This window comes from Aptenodytes patagonicus, chromosome 1 (assembly GCF_965638725.1).
Source record: "Aptenodytes patagonicus chromosome 1, bAptPat1.pri.cur, whole genome shotgun sequence".
NCBI classification, from domain to species: Eukaryota; Metazoa; Chordata; class Aves; order Sphenisciformes; family Spheniscidae; genus Aptenodytes; species Aptenodytes patagonicus.
This window is the reverse complement of record NC_134949.1, coordinates 144,625,709-144,650,732: the sequence shown is the minus strand read 5'-3', so window position 1 is coordinate 144,650,732 and position 25,024 is coordinate 144,625,709. Positions and strand designations below refer to the sequence as shown.

The 25,024-nt window shown below is 42.2% G+C and overlaps 1 protein-coding gene across 2 annotated transcripts in view; it reads left to right on the top strand.

Moving 5' to 3' along the window:
• The first annotated feature begins 5,604 nt into the window (after window positions 1-5,604).
• SHROOM2 (shroom family member 2) overlaps window positions 5,605-25,024 on the top strand; it is a 134,769-nt gene continuing 115,349 nt past the window's right edge. For both annotated transcript variants that reach the window (XM_076357804.1, XM_076357796.1), the window contains exon 1: window positions 5,605-5,823. In XM_076357804.1, coding sequence (XP_076213919.1) covers window positions 5,605-5,823 — 219 coding nt within the window. The remainder of the gene's footprint in view (window positions 5,824-25,024) is intronic.

Genomic DNA, 25,024 nt, shown 5'->3' with positions numbered 1-25,024 from the left:
AGCGTGCCTAGGAGGTCGAGGGAGGTGATTCTGCCCCTCTACTCCACTCTCATGAGACCCCACCTGGAGTACTGCATCCAGCTCTGGGGTCCCCAGCACAAGAAAGACATGGACCTGTCAAAGTGGGTCCAGAGGAGGGCCATGAAAATGAACAGAGGGCTGGAGCACCTCTCCTGTGAAGAAAGGCCAAGAGAGTTGGGGTTGTTCAGCCTGGAGAAGAGAAGGCTCTGGGGACACCTTATTGCAGCCTTTTAATATATGAAGGGGGCTTATAAGAAAGATGGAGAGAGACTTTTTACTAAGGCCTGTAGTGACAGGACAAGGGGCAATAGTTTTAAACTGAAAGGGGGTAGATTTAGATTGGACCTAAGGAAGAAATTTTTACAATGAGTGTGGTGAGACACGCAAACAGGTTGCCCAGAGAAACTGTGGATGCCCCATCATTGGAAGTCTTCAAGGTCAGGTTAGACGGGGCTTTGAGCAACCTGATCTAGTGAAAGATGTCCCTGCCCACGGGACATTGGACTAGATGATCTTTAAAGGTCCCTTCCAACCCAAACCATTCTATGATTCTATGTTTCACTGTATGTTTTGCTAAATGTACCATAAACACTACATAGGGTTAACTTTTGCTCCACATACAACATGTGCATGCATGCCCTATACACTTCAACAGTAATATTACAGATTGCTGTGCCAGTGGAATGGAGGTCTATAGAGAGCTCTCTGGGAATAAGATATGCAAGTGCACAACTCCTATCTTGTAATCAACTCTTGCCCTGAGTTCTGGCAGTATTCTCACTGGATTCACAGTATTCTCACAAAACTCTAGCCTTCAGAAAAGGGTTTTCTGAATCTTTTCACCTTCACTGTAGAGATCACACTATACATACATTTCTATCTATCAACATTTCTTCCACCACTGGTGACTAAAACGGTATTTCTTCAGTAACTATGGCAGCTGATTACATAGAAGCAGCTGCATTGGTAAAATCATCAAATAGCTAGGTTATTTTGGCAAACGCCACTGAGGATGTGTATGAGTCTGCTCTGCCTCTTTGCCGGAGGTTGCCACCCCTGTAACTGAGCTGGCAGAGCAGAAAGTGCCATCGATCAGCCGCTCCGTCTCATAGCCCAGCACCCTAACTTAAATTGTCGATGAACTATGCATGCCTCAGGGCATCAATTTTTTATTTCAAATGGCTGAGGCAGAGACACTTTGTCTCTTCACCGAATTGCGATGTTTGGTGGTTAGCTCCAGGAAAGGAGTGGTAACAAACAGTGGGAGGTTGTAAAGGCTTGACTCACTTCAGTTCTGTACACTGCGACTATGAGTCAGAAGCCTCTACTTCTTTCAAATTTCTCAGCTGCTGGGGGAACCAAAGCCCTGCTGGCATTGCAAGGTCCAGCACAATGAATGCTCTCAGGACTGAGAATGAAACACCCTATTTTAGAGTCATCCTGCAGGTATCCTGTGCAATTCAGTGCAGGGTGGCTTAAGGAAAAGCCATGTGGTGTATAGCCACAAAGGTGAAACGGGCTGTGCCTTAACAGCATGCTGTGCCTGATACTGTTTAAACAAAATCCTGCCATAGAGGAATTTATTCACAGTTTCGGTAGTCTCAATGACTAAGTAGCGACCAGGTATGCAATCTGTGCAACAGAAAGAATGAAGGTCAAGTAAACTCTGTAGAACAAAATTTCACTTGAAATTGTTAATCAAGCTTCAAGTGCCAAGGTAGGAAGACAGATGAAGTACTGTGGAAGGAGCCTGGTTTACTGCAGAAAGCTTTTGTTGTTACAGGGCAGGGACTTGCAAACTGGGTTTGGGGGAACCATCCCTTAATAAAGTCTGATAGCTCCTTGTGCATGGCAGGAGGAGGCGTTTGGGTAACTTTTGTGTATCACTGCAAAGTATCTTTGATAAGATACGGCACATGTTATTACAGAAGGGGATCCCTCTTATACCGCATTGGTCATAGCTGCATCATTCTCTGTCCTTAGTGTGAAAAAGTCTGTTACTTCCTTTAGTACATTTATGGCACCCTCACGTATCTTGCATTTCTACCTTCTATTGCTAACTTCCGTATACTCAGACAACATTTGGCAAGTGAAACAAGATGTAAGGGAGAAAACTGCAGATTTGGTCACTGAGGCTTTTGTTAGACAAATACAGTTATCATTGGTTTTCTTATCACACAAATGAAAAGTAATATTTTAGAATACATTTACTAAATCCTTTGTTCTTTATGAGTATCTGAAACCTTATGAAGGCTGGCTGAAGCTGCAGAAATTCAAGTAATAAAATTATCACAATATTTTAAGAAGAGCACGAGTACAAGTCTCCAGCTGGGTTCTGAACAAGCTTCAAATCCCACAGAGAGGGAGGATATAAAAGATGTGAAGAGAAATTTGACCGCTATGACAAAAGAGAATTCCTGTCTTGCTTTGGTTTGTCAGACTTACACATATGAGGAACTTTACATAGTGGTCTCTTAGTTTTCCATTGGTAACATTAAAGGAGAAAAGGCAAAAAAAGGTGTCATTCAAAATAAAGAAATCTGATTTCTGAACTGTCAGCCACAGGTTGAGGATCTGCTTGACAACTGTGTCAGACCACCAGGCTCTAAGCAAGCATTAGCTAGAAAATTGTTCTTTACTGAGGTCTCTCTTAATCGAGAGCGTGAAAGCTTTCACACATTTTTTCTTTAGGCAACTGCTTTCCCAAGAGCTACATGTCCACATCTTCCACTGATGTAATTACAGTAGCAGAGTTTGACGGTTTTCACTTGGCTTCCTTAACATAGATGCTGGTTCCTGGCCCTAGATATTCCAGTTTTAAAGTCTGTGCTCAGATTTCTTCATCATTCTTCAATACTGGATTTATAAGACCAAATCAAAAAGCCAGAACAGTAATGTAAATCTTCAATTTCTTATGGACAACAAAAAGTTCAAGATGAAGAAGAACGAATGTTTGGCAGTTGAAAAAGAGGGGATACAAACAGAGAAGACATTTTTGGAAGCATAATTTGCTCTTCCCATTAATGATGTAAGCTATTTTATTTCCGTTTCATTTCAATGTGCATACTTGGGGATACACTAAAGTTCAAATTGTTATTCTGGATCTTTCTTTTATCATCATGCTTACAAACAACAAAATTGTATACTGCAGCCCTTTAAAACTTCCAGCTATAGGTTATTGAGTACACATTGCTGTGCAGAAAACCTGGTATGTGTTACACAAACATAACTGAAGACTTTGTCTCAGATTCCAAGAACAATTGGAGACAGGACATGGAGAAAACTGTTTGTATTTCCCTTTACCTTTGCTTTTTTTTTTTTTTTAGTAATTATTTGTCTTACAATTAGCACTTGTCTATATGATAGAAAAGAATTAGAGAAGAAATCTGACTGAGGATCTGCAAGTCATTAAAGGCCTTAAATAACTTGATGCAATACATAGCTTTGGTATAAGGTTTGGATTTAGCAGGATCCTCATAGAAGTATGTGTAAGTTTGGGTGCCCCCTCCATGGTTCCTTCTGTCCCTTAATCATGAGGGAACAACAATCATCCTAATCAAATATTTTTCTCCTTTCTATATGTCCTCCAATCTGCTGCTGGGATTGATGACCTCAGATCCTCTCAATCCTGAAACCAAAGTTTTCTTTAGGTGTTAGAGAAACGTACGGTAGGTAATGTTGAAAGTATTGTAGAAACAAATTGCTTTGGTGAAGGGCAGGAGAGTTTTCGAGGAATAAACCAGCTGAAACAGGAGTTAGAGGGTCAGACTACATAACCAGAAAGGCATAATGGCCACTTTCAGAAGCAAAATATGTGAACTGTCACATATATACAAAACCTCGAAATCCCACTGCATATACCAGGCACCTCCATGAGACAGTTTGTTACACGTGGAAGTACCTTGAGGTTCACTAGTCTTTCAGAAACTAAAATACAGATTGCCCTGTGTCTTAGATCAAGCAGTACTTCACCTGCTTGGTAGTGAAAAGCAGAGGATTGTGTGCTGGTACTCAGGTACTCCAGGCCAAGTCTGAAAACTGAAACCTCCTATGAAGTGATGCAATTAAGCTGAGAGAATGAAGTCCAGCAAAAAATAAGCATTTCACTCCCAGCCCCACCACTAACTCAGTGAAGTATCAGGCAACCCCAAACCCTGCGTTTATTTCCCATCCATAAATAAGATTTGCCTGAAGATCAGCACTTCTAGTCCCACCTCGCGCTCCTCCATCAGACTTTTTTGGCAGTCTTTTTGCACCCGAACCAATGCCTGGGACTGTCTGTGCCACCACATCGCTTTCCATTTGTTTTGGTTTTTTTTGCTGTAGGCTTCACCTCCCTTTACCACCTCTCCGTCCTGCCGCCAAGCCCGGCCCGGCCGCGCTTCTGACCCCTGAGGCCTCCGGCCCCCCGATCCTCCGGCGCCGGGGCGGTCGGTAGCAGCCCTCTCGGGCCGGGGCCTCGCCTCGCCTCGCCTCACCTCTGCCCGGCCCCGCCTCGCCCCCGGCTGCCGCTAGAGGGTCTCGGAGGTAGAGCGAGGCGGGCGGGCCAGGCACGGCACGGCACACGCTGGGGCCCCTCCCGCCCCACAGGTGGTGGGGACAGTACGGGGCGGGGGGAACGGCCAGGAGGGGCCGGGAGCAAGCACCTCCCTCGCCTCCCGCCGCGACTGCCCCCTGACCTGCCATCCATGTTGCCCGGCTTCCTCCCGCCCCGTCGCCCCCACCGCTTAACCCTCCCCCTCCCGGCCGCCCGCCCTAAACACCGCGGCGAGGCGGGAAGAGCCGCCCCTCCCCTTTCCTCCCCGGCCGGCGCGGCGCGGCCCCCCGCCGCCTGGCACCGCGAAGGCGGGGCGTCCCTGGCCGGGGGCAGGCCGCAGCCGCCGGCTGCCCCCTTCCCCCCCGCAGCCGTGGGGCCGGAGGGGCGCGGCCGCCCTCCACCTGCTCGCCGCTTTTGTTCGGGGACGGGGGGTGAAGGAGAGGCGGGGCTGCCCTTGCGTGTGGCGGGGCGGGGGCGGCACGGGCACGGCCCCGGGGTGACTCGGGGCTCACGGACCCTCTCGCTGCAGCCTTTGTCTGGCGGCCGGCCCGGGGCTGCTCTTCTCTCCCCCCCCCCACTTCCTCCTCCTCGCCCGAGGGGATCGCGCTGCGGGGCTGCCCGCTTTTGGGGAGGGGTGAGCGGCTCCCCCTCTGGGGAAGCCCGCGGTGGAAAGCGGGTTTCGCCCTCTTTTCGGGGCGAGAGGGAGGAAGGCGGGGGCGCCTCGTCCCGCTGCGCTCCTCCCGGCGTCCCGCGTTGCTCGGTGGCGTTTGCCCCGTCGCCAAGTTGCCACAAGTTGGAGCCGCCCCCCCGCCGCCGCCGGCGGGTTCTGGCCTCGGCGTGAGACAATACCGTGGGCTGCGGAGGAGGTGGAGGAGGGGGCGGGCGGGAGCAGCCCTCTCTCGCCGCCGATGGGGCCGGGCTGGACGGCGCTGCGGGGAGGGTAGGTGGCTCCGCGGGCTGCCGCCGGCTGGCGCTCACCGGGGAGCGGCCGGCAGAGGCAGGCGAGCCCCGGCCACGGCGGGCGCCGCTGGCGGCGCGGGGGCTCCATGGAGGACGTGGGGCTGCGGAGCGGGCGGGAGCGGCTGGCCGGCGGCGACCCGCGGCTCGGCGCCGTGCTGGTGGAACCGGGGCCGGTGGTGGTGATGGTGGAGCAGCGGGCAGCGGAGGGCTACAAGCTGGTGGAGGTGCTGCTGACCGGCGGGGCCCCCTGGGGCTTCACCCTGAAGGGCGGACGAGAGCACGGGGAGCCCCTCATCATCACCAAGGTGAGAGGCGCCGGGGGTGGTGGGTCCGGCCGTCTCCATTTTGGCGTGTCCGCGGCGGTGACAGCCCGGCGGTGGTAGCGGGCCCGGCCCGGCCGCGCCGCCTGCCCGCAGCTCGGGGCGCACCGCGGGGCTGGGCGGCTGCGGCGGTGCCGCCGGCCCCAGCGCAGGTGCCGCCGGGCCGGCTGCCTGACGGCGGTGCTCTGAAGGGCCCAAGGCGGCCGTTAGCGCCCGGGGAGCGGGTGCCTGTGGGTGCTGGGGCACCCGCCGCCGGCACGGGGCGCATCCGAGCGGGTCTGGGAGCAACAGGTTGTTGGGCGCCGTCAGCCTCGCGGCTCCGACCGGCTCCTGGTCGCTCTTGTTGCCCATTAAAAACCCGGCGCAGTCGTTGCGTGCTCTGGTAACTGGCTGGGGGACCCCGCTGCTGCCAGCGCAGCCCGTGACCCTGAGCTGGGCCCTTCCCTCCCTCCCTCCCTCCGGGCTCCTGACGCAGACGGGTACGGAAGACTAAAACCCCCGGCTTTGAGGCTGAGTTTTCTCCGGTGCTGCTGCACTTGCAAATTCAAAATAATTCGGGTAACCTTTTGTATCTCCCTCCTTCTTTAAACAAAAGGTCTTGTGGATAGTGACCAAATCCATGCTTCCAAGACGAGGGGAGGGGGAGGCTCCTGGGTGTATACGCACTTTCTGGTTGCTTTTTTTTTTTCCTAATTGCTTTTTTTGTATGTCCTTGTATACTCACAGCTTTAATCTCAGTGTATTGGGCATGAGTTAAAGAAACACATCACACTTTCTAGAAAATGTTTTTCATCTGGGTGTGTTTTGACTTAAGAACCTCCAGAATCCCCAGTAATTGTAGGGTTTTGCTGTTAAGACAGCTTTCTTATTGTACAGTGAAAACGCATTAAAATAGATCCATGTGTAGTTGGAAAAAAAATCCACATTAGCAAAGCACGTTTTTGCTCAAGATCTGTAGGAAAGATATATATGCTTTGTCTGCAGGTCCTCTGGATTCTGCCTGTTCCCATTTTAGAAGCTCACAGAGAGTGTCAGAGGTCAACAAGTCCTTTTTTATCCACAGCAGAAATTTTCTAATCTTATTTTTCAGTGGGTTTCATTGTGAGTTGTCCAGTTGGGTCCCTTCTCCCACCCTTGAAACAACTGCATTATGGACTTTCCAAGTTAGGACTTTTGAAACCATCTTTTTCTAGATCCATTCCCTACTGCTGTTTTTCAAGGAACGACTGTCAGTGTCGGAAGATGTATATGCTGAAAAATGACTGTGCGTCTGTTGGCCTCTTACCAGTGCCCTGAATTACAGAACATCAAACCTGGGAGCGTTTGAGGAAAGGAGAAAAGAGCTACTTGCTATGTATGTACTAGCTATCAAGTGCCAAATCAAATAATTCCACCTTTCTGGTAATGGCTAATAAGTGCTACATCTAAAGACTGACCAGTGATACTTATTCATAATGTTACCTAGGTATTAAGTAACAGGCTTAAGTATTTGTGGCATGAGGATGTGGCTGTGGTATGTGAAGTGTCTGAGGATGGGAAACGTGTAAACTGGGTCTGTTGCAAAGGAATAGTTAAGTGGAACCACAGCATTGATACCTCCTGAAACCGTGCTGCTGTGTGGAGGAGAAATCTGGGTCCATCGATGCTGACCTAGGAAGAAGAGGTGACCTGGATCCTTGGGTCTAAATTTTGGAGTGTATTTTCATTTGCCGTTGTTGGATGCAAGTGTGTAGAACTAGTTTTGAAACCAGGGACTGGAGCTCGTGTCCCCCACGTCCCCAGGACTCTAATCCTTTAGCTGCAAAGTCTTCCTCTTGGTTTGGCCCACCCATCTTGGTGCTGGGTTTTGTTTTTTTCTGTACTGCTTTTAGTGGTGGAAAGCTACTGGAAAGAATAATTTAGTACCGGCTGGTTAAAACAGCAGTGCTCCTCTTTGCAGCAGGAGATGTAAAGTTTGTCTCTTCTCAGCTGAAGAGAGCCCTGAACTCGAGTTACCTCCTTCCTGAGTGCACGTGGGGATCGCTGGGCTGCCACGGAAGAGGGGATGCAGCTTCACCTGCGCTTCTCCTGTCCCTGTGGCATGTGCCGTCCCTTCTCGGTTAGGCTGATGGCTGGGCAGCGGGGGATCTGAGAAAACCCACTAGACCAAATCCTTTAGGATACCTATACATGTGGAAAAACTCCCGGTTTTGTGGATTCAAACTGTGCTTAAGTGTGAGCTGGCTATGGAGCTCTGTCTCACTTTAGGCCAGGGCGGCTCTGGGGAAGTGAGGATGGATGACGCCAAGTGCCACTTTTTAAGGAGAGGAATGTGACAAGGTGTGAATGGAGTCTCAGATAGCAGCTATTTAAGAGGATTTCTAAAATTCTGCCTGTCTCCTTGCTTACTGCCATCTCGAAAGCAAGATCAGCCTTTGAAGAAAGCTGCATCTTTATGTAAATGCTGGGAAGTCTGTGGTGTAAGTATTTCCTGCTTTCCTTAGCATATATGGGACAACCACTGTAACTGTCTGAAAAATAGCACCAGAAAATACTGTAATTGAAAATTTAGTGAACAGGTGTATGTTGTTGATTTTGCAGCACTTTCTGCGTAGCACACCTCTTGAGTGTTAGTTTCTCTGGTTGTGTGGCTATTTCACTTGCTGACAGGGAGGGAAATTTTTTGTTAGAGGTATCATAGGGGGAGTCTAGGGCAAGAAGAGCTGCAAACACTATTTGGGAATTTATTAGCTGGAAATCTAGTCAATTAAAACAAGAGTGTCCTTTGATCCACCAAACTACCAATAATCAGGGAGGGGAAGGCATGCTAAAGAGGAGAAAACATGTCCAGTCTCAGCAGGGGGATAAGCGTGTGCTTGGCCGCTGGAATGTCGGGAGGGAAAGCGCTTTGCCCAGGGAGGGGTCAGCCCCGCAGTCATGCTGCTGGTGCCCCGTAGTGGGCCCTGCCCTTGTGGGGTGGGCAGGCTTCCCTGTTTCATGATAGTCTTTCTTTCTGTAACTGAAATAAGACTTGGAGGAATAGTCCTGAACCAGGTAGGTAGAATATCAAGTTCACCTGCCAGGCGCAAGCCTTTTTATTTTTTTTTTTTTCCCCCTTGCCCTTTTTGTTGTTGCTGCAATAGGCACAGAGAAAAACGGTGCATGATACAGCTTGCTCGATCTTTAAACATAGCTGGTCTTCTAAAACTTGCCCCACCCACGTGCAAGTGGTGTTGCTAATATTTGAGAAAAAAGTCTTTTAGCATTGTCGTTGCGTTGCTTACTGTTTTTTTTTTTTATAAAGTCCCTTTAAAAAAAATGCTTTACATTTTTTCTGATCTCTGCATGTGTGTATGATAACATTCCAAAAAAATTGCCCAAAGGCAGCTTGGTCTTGCCTAATTTGACATCTTGAAAGAAAGGACTTGCTTTTTATAGCAACGTGTATTTCAGCAGAAGGTGAAATGACAACTTTGAGGACTTTAATTAGAAGTCTCACAAGCCTCTATTTTTTCCTCTTTTTAAAGAAACAAAGTGAATGCTGAAGAGGAAGATCTTACTGGAAATAATGAAAATGAAAAGTCAGGATACTCAAGTGTGAATCTTGTGAAAATCTCCCATAGCTGCATTATCTTGATTACTTTTACTTTAAAATGACTCTTACCCGAGATCCACAACTTGTAGCATCGGTCACAGCACTGATTGTGGGTGATGGATAGAAAGTCATTTCGCTTTCTGTACTAACAATATCCTTAGGAACTTTCAAGTTGTTCTGCAGTCAACGTTATCCTTACTACATTAATAAATATGAAAACATTATAGTTTATGCGTTTCAGGAAAGATTGATGTATCGTTTAAATAAATTCCTCTTTAGTATCAGCTTTACAAGGGCCTAGAGCCATACCTCCTCAAGCTATGATCTCATTGCAGGCTAATCAAGGCTGGGCTTGGCTGGTATTTCGGCAAGATTTCCAAGTGAAACCTGGACTGTTGCAAGAAGTTGTGTTGTTGATTTAGTAGATAGAGTTCTTGTCTCCTGAATCAGTGCTGAATTCATGCCCCAGCTGGAGGTGCTGTCTTTCAAGAAGAAGCAATATCAGACAGACTCCGAACCTTCGTTTATTTCTCTTTATTCCATTGCGCTTTCCTAATGTGCTCCTGTCTATGGTTAGGTGTGAATTGTAATTTGTTTAGCCTAATAATTATTTAAATTGTATAAAGCAATGCTTCTCTATTAATTGGCTGCAGGACTTCCATGTGACTTGTATCAATTTATTATTTCAGTAGTAAGTGAAGTGATTACTGTTTTCATTTAAGTAATTCTTTATCCTTTGGCCTTAAACATATAACTAAAAACAATTACTTGCATTGCTGTACTGCAACAATATTTAGAGGGGGGAAAAAAGCTTTAACGGTGCTGTATACGAATGAATCAAAAAAAGACATTTTCAAACATGAATACCAGTTGCCTCCCTCAAGTTAGGTGTTTGAGGTGAGCTGCATTGCTTGTAGACACTAACAATTCTTAAACTTGGCTGTGAAGCTTGATGTCCAAAAAAAACAGCATTTAGTGGTAACCCTGAGAAATTACTGACCACTTCAATGTAAATGCAGTCATTTGTGTAAACAGCCATTGTACTGCGGCTGAGAAGGAGAGTTTTAATTTAGGTCTCCGTGTCCTGACAAACTTCATTCGCTTCCTTCAGTTTTAGAAAGATAATACATGAAGGAATATTCATTCTATTTTGTTTTCTATCCATATTCTCTTGGTCATAGAAATAACAAGCAAAAATACTGAGCTGTACTGGCCATAATTTGAACACGTATTGTAACCAGCAATTTTAAAAGAATGTATCAAATCACATTCTATATTTCTTTTGAAACCTTTATTCAACTTCTTAATTTATGAGAGAGGTTTATTGTTTGGGAAAGATTAGTCTGAGTTGGACCTTTTCTTTGTGCTGTTAAATTTGATAGTTGAGAAATTTTAGGGAATGTTTATATATTAGAATGAATGTTTTAGGACTGAAATAGTATCATGTAGCTATTTATCTTTTTTCCTTGTCAAATATGTTAAAAGTTGGGGTTTTTTTCAGTGCTGTAGAAACGGTTTTGAGTAGAGTTTACCTTTGTGTCTGGTTGCTGGATCCCAGGTCTCAATTATTGGAAGAGGAGTTGGTTTTCTTTGATGCAAGAAGATATTATTGCTTTTTACTTTGGTAAGCTGATGGATGAAGGGAATGCTCTCAATTTTAGCACTTTAATGGCTGTTGAATGAGCTCTTTATTATGACTGTTAATTTACTGGCAGAATGGAGCCCACCACACTCATATGTCATGTAAATGGTCTGGCTGTGGAAGTCTGAAGCTTAAGAGAGGGTTTTTTTGGCAAGAGCATTAACAGTTGAAATACCACCATTATTGGAAATTGCATTTTAAAGCTATCTGGGATATTGCTACAGGTGATTTACAAACTGTGTAGGGAGTTGAAATGAGAGGATGGGTTAAAAGGCTTGTGACTCAAGAAGTTTCAAGTCAGTTGAGTTACATGCTTAGAAGTCAAAAGTGTGAGAGTGTGATTTAAGACATGGTGCGTGTGCGCTTGCAGTCCTGAAACTGCAGTTTTCCTCTGTGCATTTCACACTACATTTCAGGACAAAAATATTCCTGAGAAGGAGTCAGAATGCTGTGTTTAAAACCAGAACTAAGAAACTTCCTCACAACAAGCAAACTTTTAACTTTTGGAAATACTGGTTGCATCCAAATTGCTTGTTTTTTCTCTCCTCTGCATTTCCCCCTTCTAGCTACTTGGGCAAAACCTGTCAAGGCTGTCATGATTTTTTTAGTTTAAAACAAAATACAAACAAAAACATTCACGTCTGTGGAGTCTGGCAGAGGAATTGGTGTATTTTGTGGGAATAGTTACTGCAATAGGAGTTAGCGGGATTGCCTATTTGAATGTTTATTAGTTTAGTCTATTTAACAACAAAAGTTTAAAATGTCCTTTAGTGTCTGTTGCTACTTTTCAGTATGAATTTTGGATGCTACCATGGCATTAGCATAAAAATAAAAGACCAGCAAGAGACCTCCAGTTATTGCTTGCTGCTGTCAGAGGATTGCCAGTAATGCCATTTATTACCTAGTTATCCATCATGCTTGTGTTTTTGTTTGTTTTTTTTAAAAGGAAAAACAATGTGGGGTTGTGTGGTGTTTATGCATATGCTACATATGCTTTACTCAACAGACTGTATATGTTTTTTCCTGTAGAACTTGATTCATTGTGTGTTCTCCTGCTTAATGAATATTTAAAGTACGGGAGTGTGGAAAGAACAAGGTAAATGGGAAATGAAACCTGGTCATGAATAGATTAGAGAAAACAACTGTTTAATAGTAACCAAGCCAATACTACATCACGTACATCTGCTTTTTTTTTTCTTGAGGAAAACCATTTGTGTTTAGTCTTCTTATGTATTTGTAATCTATATAGAGAATACCTAATATATATATGGATCTAGTTCTGTGGGTCACTTTATTACAGAAGTTTGAGATAGGTCCCAGCCATTAAGCAGATTTTTTTACTTGCTGTATGTTTAAGTGATACAGTGCATGAAGAGTTTCCTAGAGAGGTAAAGTAAAAATTGTCACAATTACGTTGAGACTTCATCCATTTAATCTATGCAAACTTGCTTTCTATTGTCTGTGTTTTGAACCTATTTGATAAAAGGTCAATTGAAGGTTTTTTAAAATATATATATATAGAAAGAAAAATATTGATGCCTCCCTGTAAAACTTATGAAAGTCTTTCTGGGGTTTTGGTTTTGTGGTTTTTGGGGGATTTTTTTGGCTTATCTTTAAGATAAGAAACAAATTTGGAAACTTTCTAATTCTACATAGCACAGTATTCTCAGTTTCTTAAAGGTTATGCAGCAGGTATGCTGTGCTGTTCCCCTCCCCCCCCAAGAATAGTATCACCACTCTGGTGGTGGATTTTTAGTAGTTCTAATTTTTTTTGCTTCTTGTAACTTCACAGATACGGTCAAATCAGAGCAAGACAGAATTTAAGGTTTATAGAATGGGTCACTGAATGCTTGCTTTTTTTTTTTTTTAAATACATTCATGCAGTGATAGGAAATGTCCACAAAGTTTCGAACCGTAAGCAGTTTTTTGAATTCAACTTAGTGTACTTGTAGAATGTGTTTGTATCCCTTATGTATGCTTTGCCAAGCAGCAGACTTTTGGTGGTGTTCACCCAGACTTAAGCTAGATGTTTAATAGAAGGAGATATTTTTGGAAACCAATTTGTAGTGTTTAAATTAGACATGACTTAAGTGCTCTGAATTGCTTTCTGAAAGTGCCTACCATTTGCTGTCAGCTGTGTGAGAAGCTGAGGAAACCTGTGCTTCCTCGATATATACCTAGATGCCTATGTAGGTACCTGTAGTAAGATGAAATATACTCAAGCAAGACTATTATCTGCATATTCGCAATGTGTGTGGTTATACCCCAAACTGTTGGAAAACTCATTTCTCTGATTGCGCTCTGAACATCACAAGAACATAGCTCTTCAGATTGATTTGCTGAGCTTGTCAGGGGAGAGTCGTAACCCACCCAGGACGACGACATTTGTGAAGTTAGGAGAGAACTTCCTTCCTCTCCCTTTAAGTTAATACAGTATCAGTATTCAGTCTCTATTTAATTCAGAGCATTCTGAATTAAATAAATCCGTGGTAAGCACGGATCAGGTCACGAAGGTAAGAGAATGGCTTCAGCAACATAACAAGTTATTGGGAGATCTTTTTAGTGGCCTTTGCATGTACCTGAGGGTCATTGTGGAGTGCCAAACTCCCCAAGGCAGGAAGAGCCGACTGGTAAATGCTGGAAATGCAGCAAATTGCTGCTTTGAGAAACTAAGTAGCTTTTGTCAGGTACTCAATTCTTGGGTTGGCTCTTAAAGTAGAAACAGACGGAGTAGAGTGTTTGGTGATAGAGGAGAGGTGGTTATTTCAAAGTTCTGAACCCCAACGAAATGGCAAAATCAACTGAAAGCTTTAAACTGTTCAGGCAAAGGCACAGTAGCATTGGCACTGAGGGGAAGGCTTCGTGTCCTGTGTCCCTATATTTCTCCTGCCTCACCCCTTATAGAAAGGAAGCCTTGCCCTCTGCCACCAGCCCTGGTCTCTTCCCCTTTAAATCTCTCTCTCCATTTCTAAATTATTAGATTCTTTGAAATATTTAAATTCTTCTACTTATTTACCCACATCCATCAACTCTGATATATGGGATAGGAAATATGTTGTCATGTTTCTTAGATACAGAGTTTCTAAAGAATTGTACTTGGTCAAGAGGTTTTTGAAAGATGTAGAGTGGCCTGTTGTTCAAGGGCGGTACAAAGGGCAAAAAATTTCAGTGACTGAAAGTTGGAAATGGGGAATATATGGGGAACTCCTGCAGTCCTTGAGAGGCTGTATCCCTTTGGATAGCTGGTAACTGTAATTTCATTCGTTCTTGCAGTCATTTTCCTAGCTGAATGACCTTTTAGAAGGAAGAGGTATCATGATGGAGGGTCCTCTCGTTATTGTGGATGTAGGTGGCCTTATCTGAGGCTTTCTTTGCTCCAGGCTCTTGGCTGTTCTGTCAGCCTTGTTTCTGAGATCTAGACCATTTCTGTACTCACAGTAGTCTAGCCCTTTGCTGTGTGTTTGTGTCATCTACAACAACAGGGTATTTAATGTTCTGATAGTAGCAGAGAGGCAGTTATCTCTGAGCAGTTTGGCAGAGTGTAAGAATGCTCTTGCTGATGCGTGAAGTTGAATTCAATTTGGTTTTGTTGAAACTGTAGCATAACCTGGTGAAACTAATTCAGAGCTTTTTTTTTTCATGGAAATGCATTAACTTCATTCTAAGTTGTGCTTTTTTTTTTAAAATGGAAAAAGATCCAAGTGTTAGTGAAACTTACTTGAAACAAAATCCAGAGCCTTTTAAAGCGACCAGACGCCTCAATTTCAGAGTAAGTTGTTCTTCATCGTCAGTCCTTCTATTATATTCTCTCTGTAATGGACTTGCAGTCAAGTCTGAATAGCTGAAGCAGGGAGACATCTGTCAATGTGGAGCATAAGAGTACAATAAATTTGTTCAAAAGTGAAGCACAACTACTGCTGTACTTGAAATTGCAGCTTCAGTGCTTTTCCTCTTCAGTAAAATACACGATTGTTCTCAAAATCCCTTCACAAAGCTATAAAACCAGATTATTTTGGATTTTTTCTGTCCCTTGAGATAAAACATACTTTATTATACACTTGCTTTGAAAGCTTCCAACGTAAACTATGAATCAAAGCAGTATCTCCCAGTTTCCCAAAACCATATAAACCATTCAGCATTCTTTAGGAAATAAAACTGATTTGGTTCAGTGAATACTGTAAAAAGGTACTGTTGGGGGGTAACAATACTTTATTTGGAAGCTGTGTGTCTTTCAGTAAAGTACTATAATCCTTTAGGATAGTATCACAGAAACATGATTTCATGGTAGAGGAAGCGAAACGCTTCCTACACAGTATCAGTTAGTCATCACTGTGTTAATTTTCTTAAACAAATTAGATGCAAAAATGAATTTGTGGGTGTCTAGCTGGCTGATATCTGATATAACGAATTCTCCAACTCCTGATGAGTGTTTGGATTCTGGATAATGAAATCATTACAGTATTGTAAATTGCTTTCTTTCCTCTACAAATACATATTTTGTTGATCCAGAAGAAAGGAGGACATTAGATTTTCATTAGAGACATTTGCAGTTGCTTTTTTTTTTTTAATAGAATAGCAAAGCATCCATTTCACAGTCATTCATTTAAATGAAAGAAAGATGGAAATGTATTGTGTTGGCATAAGGTAGTGTTTTGTTGGATGTTTATATATGGGAAGAATGTTAAGATGATAACAGGGAAAACTTGAAGCTTTATGTATCTGTTAAGTAGAATTAATAGTTAAGTCAAGATTTAAGAGAAATGAACACTTTCAAAAGTAGCTTTTATAAACAATTTGTAATCTGTTTCTTACATGACTATTTTGGTAAGGTGCCTTTATTTCTAAATATAAAGGTTTCTGTAAGATTAAAAAGCAGTATCTTGTTCTGAGGCTGGAAGATGTTATATAAATACTGGATTCTCTTAAATGCAGCTCTAATGCCATAATATTATTTCTACTTTCCAAAAAAAATTGGTAGCACAGAATTTCAAAGCTCTAAGGTAAACTTTTTTCCCCTTTTAGACTATGTATTCTTAGTACATGTAAGAACTTCTGTATTTCCTATTCTTTTTCCTTTGCCCTGTTTTGTAAAAGGTAAAACTCAACAATTTGCACCCCTGCTTCTAAAACTTAAACTACAGTGATTTATTAGCGAAAGAAATTTTATTTCAACAGCCATTACCTTCTGGGAACTTGATGTTTTTCCTGACTGCTGGGGAAGATTGCTATTGAGAGCAGGGAGGAGGACTGCGCCTTTCCTGACACCTTGGAGACCTGAGGAGTTTCTGTGATTGCTCAATCTGATGTTAGGGAGGGGTGTAAGGCAAGTCTTCTGTTGCTCAACTGAATTTCTTCTGGCTGATTAAGGAAATTGTCATCTTAAAAAATATCGTAGCCGTGACCTGTTATGTCAAAGGTGTAGGTGATTAAAATGTGAGGGTGGAGAGACGCTTTGGTAGTGGTTTGGTTCCATGAAGCCAGTGATGAGTCTGAGTTTGCAAAGCTTCAGCACAGAACCCTGTGAGAAGCAAGGAACTGGAAACGTTAGTGAATTGGAAAGTGGGAGGTCTAGTGAATACATTACCTCTTTTGCCACAGGGTGCTTGTGTGCCTGTGTGGGGTTGTATGGCATCTTTGCCTCAGTCTCTGGTGTTGAATAGGAGAAACAATATTTCCTGACTTCACAGGAGTTTGTTTCTCGTGAAACAGACCTGACATTGAAATGCTGAAATATTATGGTGACAAAGACTTTATAGTCTTTCTAGTAAAACCCAGAACCCAAATACATGGAAACTCCAGGAGTACATAAAGAGAGTTGTCTTAAAAGGCTATAGTTGTACAGTTCTGTCAGGAGTAAATCCTTCTTCACAACAGAAAATGGTGCTTTGTGCTTGTGTATCTCCAGTATTTGTCAGAAATAATATACTGAAGTGTACAATTAGATCTCTTTTCACAAAATTAAACCCCACTACATACCCAAAATGCACCAGTGCTCTCAGTGCCTCAGAAAAGTAGAAGAGACGAATGGAGTGAGACAAGCTGTTGGCACCTGAATGGGAGGAAAGAAAAATGTCATGTGGACTACTTATATGAAAGGTCAACTAGACATTTGAATCTGTGATATTTGAAACATTTGTTAGCAATAAAGCTTCATAAGGAAATACATTCTGTAGCCAAAACACGTCCTTGCTGACCACTTGAATTTCCTTCAATTTCTGATGACTGACCTACTTACAGCTCCTTGATAGTAATACACTATCAGTAGCTAGAAGACTGACAGTGAATTTATGGTTCATCATCATTGTCTAGGTTGATAACATAGAATTCAAGTTTCAGCAGAATGAGGGGAGCACGTACATGTTTTCTTCTAACTGCAGACAAACTTAAAAACGTAGTTTCTTCATCAGCACATCACCAGCACTGATTGGAGGCTACTGTTTGCTCCAATGCCTTGTATCATTGATTGGCACAATCGCCCTACCTTTCAACCTAAAGGTGTTGGGCTAGTGTAGATTTTCCGTCCTAAATCCAGTGCTGCAAACAGTAGGTCTTTAGCAACCTAGTTTATTTTGCTGAAAGCTGACTGGGGAAATGTTGCGTGAGCAATTTAATTAGCTGATTAGAGGGAGTGGAGATGTGCAGCAGGGAGTGGCAACATCGTGGTATAGTGTCACACGTTCTGCAGTGACTTTACAGGCTGTAGTCCGGCTGACTTGAAGTGAAAATTAATTTGAAGTTTGGAAGTAATTTTAGAAAATAGGAGATAAGCATTTACGACTTTTGAGTTTCCATTAATGAGCAGTCTGAATCCAGACCTGTACTCTTTCTTCATCCTGTAGTTTCAAAAAAATGCATCTAGCCCTCTTCTGAGGACAAAATCGACACTAACTGTTATTAAGATCCGAGTAAAAAGAAAACATTTTTGCTTGTTTTAATTTTTTGCTACCAAAAAATACTTCACATATGAAAATCTAGGAGAGCATGTTCACTAAATCAACACTAAATTAAGTCATGACACATTATAACTAGGTCTGCATCTGTTTTGGGTACCTCTGTGTCTAAAGGCTTGGAATCTTCTGGGATATTTGATTGATGCTGGCTGCAGTTTGTTATGGCCAGGTTTTCTTCTCTTTGAGTTGTAGAGAAGTTTCTGTGAGGACTTTTTTGTGCAGCTCGTTTTGATATGAAATAAAAAATGGGTCGTATGCCTTTTAATAATCCCTAGCAGTATGTTATTACTTTTTAAAAATGTTTTTGAACTTTGGACTGAAAGGCTTTCTTTTAGATTTCTGATTTGTTTAACTTTTTTGTAGCAGTTCCAGTGCTAATTTAACTACTTCTTGGTCACTGGAAAGCTGCATCTAGCTCTAGACTGTTACAAAACACTTCAAGGAAAATTCTTCATGGGTGTGTTTGACTCTGTTAGTAAGACTGGCTTCTACCAGTTGCAGTCAGTGTCCTGAAAATCAGCTCCTCTCCACCCCCAAAACCAATCAGTCTTTAGGCACTGGATGGTAATTCTCGTTCGCAGTAAATCAATGAGAGGAAGGAGAAAGCGTGCTATTTGGCCATGAAATTGGGCATGTTATCATGTATGCTTGTGAGGAGTGTGGGCTAGGATTGTATATATAACACTTAATTACAGAACTCTTAAATCATTCTACAGAGTGATTTGCTCTGTAACTTTTATATTCTTGTAACAGTTTTTGTGTTTAGTTGGTTTTACTTTTTTTTTTTAGAGAAGACAAAAGAAATGTGGTGTCCATGTAATTTTATCAACTGAACTGCAGTTTTCCAAACTAACAGGAGCGATGATAGGTTGTTGTTTCTTGTGGGGGTCAACACTAGATGGGGACCGGGGTACCTTGCCCACCAGGTTTAGGTTTTTCTGCTGCCAAAGGTATGTCGGATTCAAGACCTCAGCCTCCAGCTTCTGGAGGGAGCGTGTTGTAGTTGCCTCTTCTTTCCAGTGCTTGGTCCTAGCCTTTTCTGAATTTCCTTTAACTTGTTCCAGTTTTACCTCTTTCTTACCTAGAACTCTTTATCCCTTATCGTTCTTCTCAGTTGAGTGGTTCTGGACTCAATTCAACAGACAAAATCTTCTTTCTTTATCAGTTTCTCTCGGTCTGCTATTTCTATCCCTAGCTCCAAATGTTGTTTTGCCTTTTCAGCCACGTGCAGTTGGGCTTACATGGCCGCCTTCCTTTTTGCTTGGCACCTCTCTGCTTAAAGCTCTAAGCCTACAAAATGTATAGCATGGAGGATCTCCTCACAGGTCTTGCAGTTGGTTGACACTTCTAATAGCTGGACATGTTCAAAGGTGTTTAACTCAAGCAACGTAAGGCATATATGTACATAGACAGCCATGTGCGCATCCTGGATGCTGTCAGATATACTCCTTTGACTGAAGCAGGGATCACTAGAGTGTTTCAAATTAAGTTGTCAGTTTTGCTTTTTAATGTAAGCATTTATCTCTTAATTTTATTTCTTCATTTGTTTCTTGGAACTGGATGAAGCATTTCAGTTTAACTTCAAGAAAATTGAAGGTTTGAGGCGACACGCACAATGGAAAGTTTCTGCCTAACTAATTGAAGTATGGCAAATTCATCAACCACTGAAAGAAAATAAGACCTCACAATGGGAAGCATCAAACAACTTTGATTAGTGAAGTGACTAATACCACCTGCGGTTAATTACCAAAATGGATCTTAGAGTAAGACTTAAGATGATTTTTGTCAAACCGTGGCTTAGAATACTACTTTATTAGAAAGGTGTAATATGGAAATAAGAGCAACAAAAAGATGTCTGCACTTGTTTGTATTGAAATTTATGGTGCAATGAAGAAGTTGTTGAGAACTTGGAGGAAGAACAGTGATTTTTATTTTTTTTGCAGCTGTATTTGAAATTAATCAGTCTGCTTTTTGAATTCAAAGCCAGTATACATGTAACAGACTGTGATATGTAAAAGTATCCTGAATATTGGTATGCCACAGAGCACATAATTTTTCTCTGCCTCTGTGACCCATGCAGCTAAGACATCTCATCCAGCTTTAGTTTTGAAGAGTGTTACTAGGGAGGTTAGTGGATGTTTTGTGGTGTTTGATGATAGTTGTCCAGGTGATGATTAAATTGTAGCAAAGGACCAGAAGAATGTATCTCCTTTTTGAGATATTCTGAGAGTTACTTCCCTTTCTAATTAGGCTGTGAGTTGAGGCAGAAGGAGAATGATGTAGTAGTTACACATTTTAAAAAGCAGAACTAACTTTAATGTACACTGACAGAAAAGGAATTTTCCATTCCTGAGCACATATTATTCAAAGCTTGCAGTTTTAGAAGGAAAGCAGGACCACCTTATGACCTCCAGCATATTCCAGTGTTTTGTTTTTGAGTTGTTTTTTTTTAAAGTGACAGTTTCAAATGCATTTTGTTCTTATCTGATTTATGTTCACAGATCTATTTCCTGAACTGACCAAAATTCTGATGATGGATGCCAGTTTCTTCAAGGGTTTCAAGGTTATGTAATTAAAATCAAATCTCAAAGTTCATAAGCTGTAGTTACCGAATGCTGGACCTCAATCTCAAAGCACTACAAAAAAACCCCAACCCTGTTAGCTGTATCTCTGTTACATTGTAATGCATTGCAAGTTGTGCACATGGGACACACAGACTTCCCTCTTAGAAGGGAAGAAGAGCCTAAGATTTTTTAATAGGCAACCATGTGAAGTTTAAGATGCTGTGCCATCGCAAAAAAGGTAGAGTGTGGTCTTGGGTGTTACAAACAAGGGTGCAGTCACCATAAATAGGTGGGGTTTTTAATCTGGTGCACTGACTGTTGACACAGGCTTCCAGTTTATTAAGAGAATGTTGAAAATTGAGTAAGGTACTGGAAAGCGGCATAACAGTTACTTAAAAACTGACAAAATGTATTTTACTCAAGGAAATTGAAACACAGACCAAAATTCAATAGATTTTTAATCTAACAAACGTGAAGACTTGCCATCTTTGAAATAATAGTAATAGTTTCTAACCTTAAGAGCAAAGTTCCAAGGCATATTGCTTAATGTTTTCTGTTCCTTGGTGGTTTTTTTTTTGAAAGATACTTGCTTAATGTTAAACAAGTTATTGGGCTCAGTATCAATGTACCTGGAGGAAAGCAGATCCGAAATAAAGTTGGATTGTGAACTGGTAGACTCTTTTAGTATTTTGTTCATTCACAGGTATTTAGTTTCTGAAGAAACAGAAATGGACATTGGGATTCCAAACCAAAAACCTTTGAGTTGTATGATGGCAGAGTAAATGCTAGAAAATTGTAAGATCTGTAATCTATAAAGCTGTTAATTAGTCACAGAGGAACTGAACAGTGAAACTTTTGGCTGATACCATTCAGGTTAAGTACAGGAAGAAATGGGTTTTGTTTTGTAGTGCATTGTGTTTGCAGGATAATCAAATGAAAATATGTGGCTTTGTTGGTAGTTAAACACAGCTTTGAATCCCTGTTTTTCCATGATCATAAGATTGCTTATATAAGATATGAGGTCAGATCTTACTCTGAAGTAGTACAGTATTTTCATTTATCATTTATCAGTTAAACTCCAGATGACTTTTGAGATTAGAGTGGAGAGTGTTTTGAATTTCTTCAGTCATTCCTTATATTTTTGTCCTGGTTTTGGCTGGAGTAGAGTTAACTTTCTTCCTAGTAGCTGGTACAGTGCTGTGTTTTGGATTTAGCATGAGAATAATGTGATAACACACTGATGTTTTAGGTGTTGCTAAGCAGTGTTTATACTAAGTCAAGGACTTTTCAGCTTCCCATACTCTGCCAGCAAAGAGGTGCACAAGAAGCTGGGAGGGGGCACAGCCAAACTGGCCAAAGGGACATTCCATACCATGTGGCGTCATGCTCAGTGCATAAACTGGGGGAAAGCTGGCCTGGGGTGGCGACCACTGCTCAGGGACTGGCTGGGCATTGGTCAGCAGGTGGTGAGCAATTGCATCGTGCGTCACATGCTTTGTATATTCTTCTATTATTAGTATTATTACTATTTTACTTTCTTTTATTTCAATTATTAAACTGTTCTTATCTTAACCCACAGGTTTTCTCACTTGTACTCTTCCGATTCTCTCCCCCATCCCACTGGGGCTGGGGGAGTGAGCGAGCAGCTGTGTGGTGCTCAGTTGCCAGCTGAGGTTAGACCATGACAATTTTATCCCTGGTTTTTTTTTTTTTTTTTTTTCAAAGGACAACAATTTCTTTGGTAGTTCTGGAAAAATCACTGAGATTACTTAGATACAAGTTGTAATTAAATTATTCTACTTAATGTCATATCTCTATATAATGTTTCTGTATTTTGTATTATTTCCTGCTCTTGTCAGTGATTCTTAACCTGATGTTTAGTGTTGTGTTAGTGTTTGGAGGTAAAGCTTTCTTCGTACGTTTTTCTCTGAGGTGTAGAAAATTCTTAAATCTGCCCGTTCTCTTTTCAAAGGGCCCATCTTAGCAGTGAAAATAAGCTCCTTAAAATATTTGGGGTTGCAAAACACAATTGTATTTATTTCTTAATTTGGATTCCTTAGTTTTCTCGTTACTTGTACAGTGGTTTTAGTTCCTTCTCATAGGGTTTGGCGCACTGTCCCTAATGATGTGTAAATATATCTGAATCATAACCTGTTTTTAATGAAAACAAAAGATGATGTGCTGTACACTAGGTAGGAAATGCTAAAAGTTCTTTGGTACTAAGGTATAACAAACCTCAGTGACTGTTTCTTCCAAGATGCTCCCCATGTCAATGGAGGCGTATAGTTTTGTGAAATTCTGTTGGTGCACATCCACTTGCTCATATCTGTCAGGCATTTATTTTCTGCTTTTGAGTTCAGATTATTTCCAGATCCTGGAAAATTAGCTATGTAATAAGGATGATAAATTCCCTTTGAAAAACAGATGCCTAAAAAGATGCTGACTTTTTTTTTTGCTGGATGTTGAGCCAAACGAAATCTCTCTTTGTCTGTCTGAAAAATGTCTGTCGGCCACAGGATTTTTCCTCTGCCATTGTTACTGATTTATCTGCTTGTGTTCCTTGGAAAAAAACTGGAAATACTCATTGCGTATTGAAAACAATAGAACAGTGTGTGTAAGAATGAGCTTGTATGGGTTGAATTGCCATCAGCTTTTTTCACCTGTAGAGCAGCTTCATCTTACTCCTTGAAGCATGTTGGCAGACAGTTCAACTAAGATACTGCAAGTAGTGACATGGCAGTAGAAAGAAATATTTGAAGCAGACTTAATATCAATGCAGTAACATACTGGGTATTGCTCAAAGGTAAGCTAAGCAAACACTGCTTAGGGGATTGTATAGTACAAGCAGACCATCTTTTTTTTCCTTTTTTTTAAACTAGATCTGGTTCTTCTGGTTCATGTGCACTTAATGACAAATATTGTCTGTCTTTTCTGCCAGCAGTATATATTCTGAGTGGAAAGTACTTCTAGTGCCCTCTACTTTTTAATATTGATGGACAGAGTAACCACTTTTGTAAGACTAGATAGCTACTATCACTTAAGCAAAATGGCCAAAAATGTGTGGAAGCAATCTGTGACATGGTAACATTAATTAGCCTGCAAGTGTTGATCCACCTTTGAGACTTGCATTGAAGGTGGTAATGGTGTAAGTGTCAGACTTGATTATGGATTTGAAGCCTTGTGCAACTACTTGCAGCCTTTTGCAACTAGTGACTACATCTGCTAGTGGTGGCTCCCCATTTTCATAAGAAATGCCAAGAACATAAGTAACCGTACAGCATAAGGCATGGTGTTCTGAAAGATGGCAATCGAGCAAGAAAACATGTGGACACACCATGCTTTCTCTCGTGATGTGAAATTTACTTCCCTTTAGGAAAACAAGACGTAGCCCCTCCACTCTTATGGATAGCCCATGTGGATCATAAAATAAACAGAAGGATTAAAGCATAAGGTTGTCCACTTTGACTTGGTTTAAGCAATATACTTTATTATAGTCTGTAGGCTTCACATTGAAAATTAAACAAGAAGTGCGTGAAGAAAGTGTTGAAGTGCTTTGTTCCCTAATACATGTTTTGAAGATGGAAGTGGAAATTTCTTCAACTTGAGTCTGAGCACTGGCACTGTGACAAGAAACTTCAGTTTGTTCTTCCGAATCCTCTCAGATTCCTCTCTCAGAGGAATCTGCTTGTCTGCAAGACCAACAACATGCTGGAAGCTGCCTAAAGAATACAATAGCAAACTTTCTGAAATTCTACAAATATGTAGCTTCTTGAAGGTGAAAACCTGTGCTCTCATGTCGGAAATGCTCAGCCGCACAGCTGTGGGATTTGGTATGCCGTGCTTAAAGACAATCCCATGACTTGCTTGGGGGTGGAGACCTGAGAGGGTGTGCAGCAGCACTGGAGGTAATTACACAAGATCACAATAGCAGCAATTTGTGGTTGTCTCGGTGGCTGTATCAGTTTTGGGCTCGTAATTCTCACAAGGAAAACTTCCTAAGGGAGCCTGCGTCATACTGATGTACGGTCTCTCTGCCGTAACCTGGCTGGAGTCAGCTTTGTGACTCCTTGAGCGTGGGAGATGTATCAAGGCATAGTTTCTGGTCGCTTTGTAGTTTCAGAGGGAAAGATCTGCGGGAAATAAATGTGGCTAATATATTTGCAAAGGTGATGAGCTCTTAACGTGCAGGTCATGAACTGTAATGATGTACTGGGCATCCCCACCCATGAGGAAACATCTTGGTCTTGCCAGTCAAGGATTTCCATCAAGGGCTAGACATATCTTTTTCTTGATTTGCTGCAGTCTCTGTGTAATGACTGTTGCAGGAACATTTCTGTGTATTCTCGGAGAGCAGCTTCTAATTTGTTTCACACTTCAAATTTCATACATTTAGAGAGAACCAGTATTTTCAGTGCTAAGAGAACATACTCTGCTGGTTCACAGAGGAAAAAGTAGT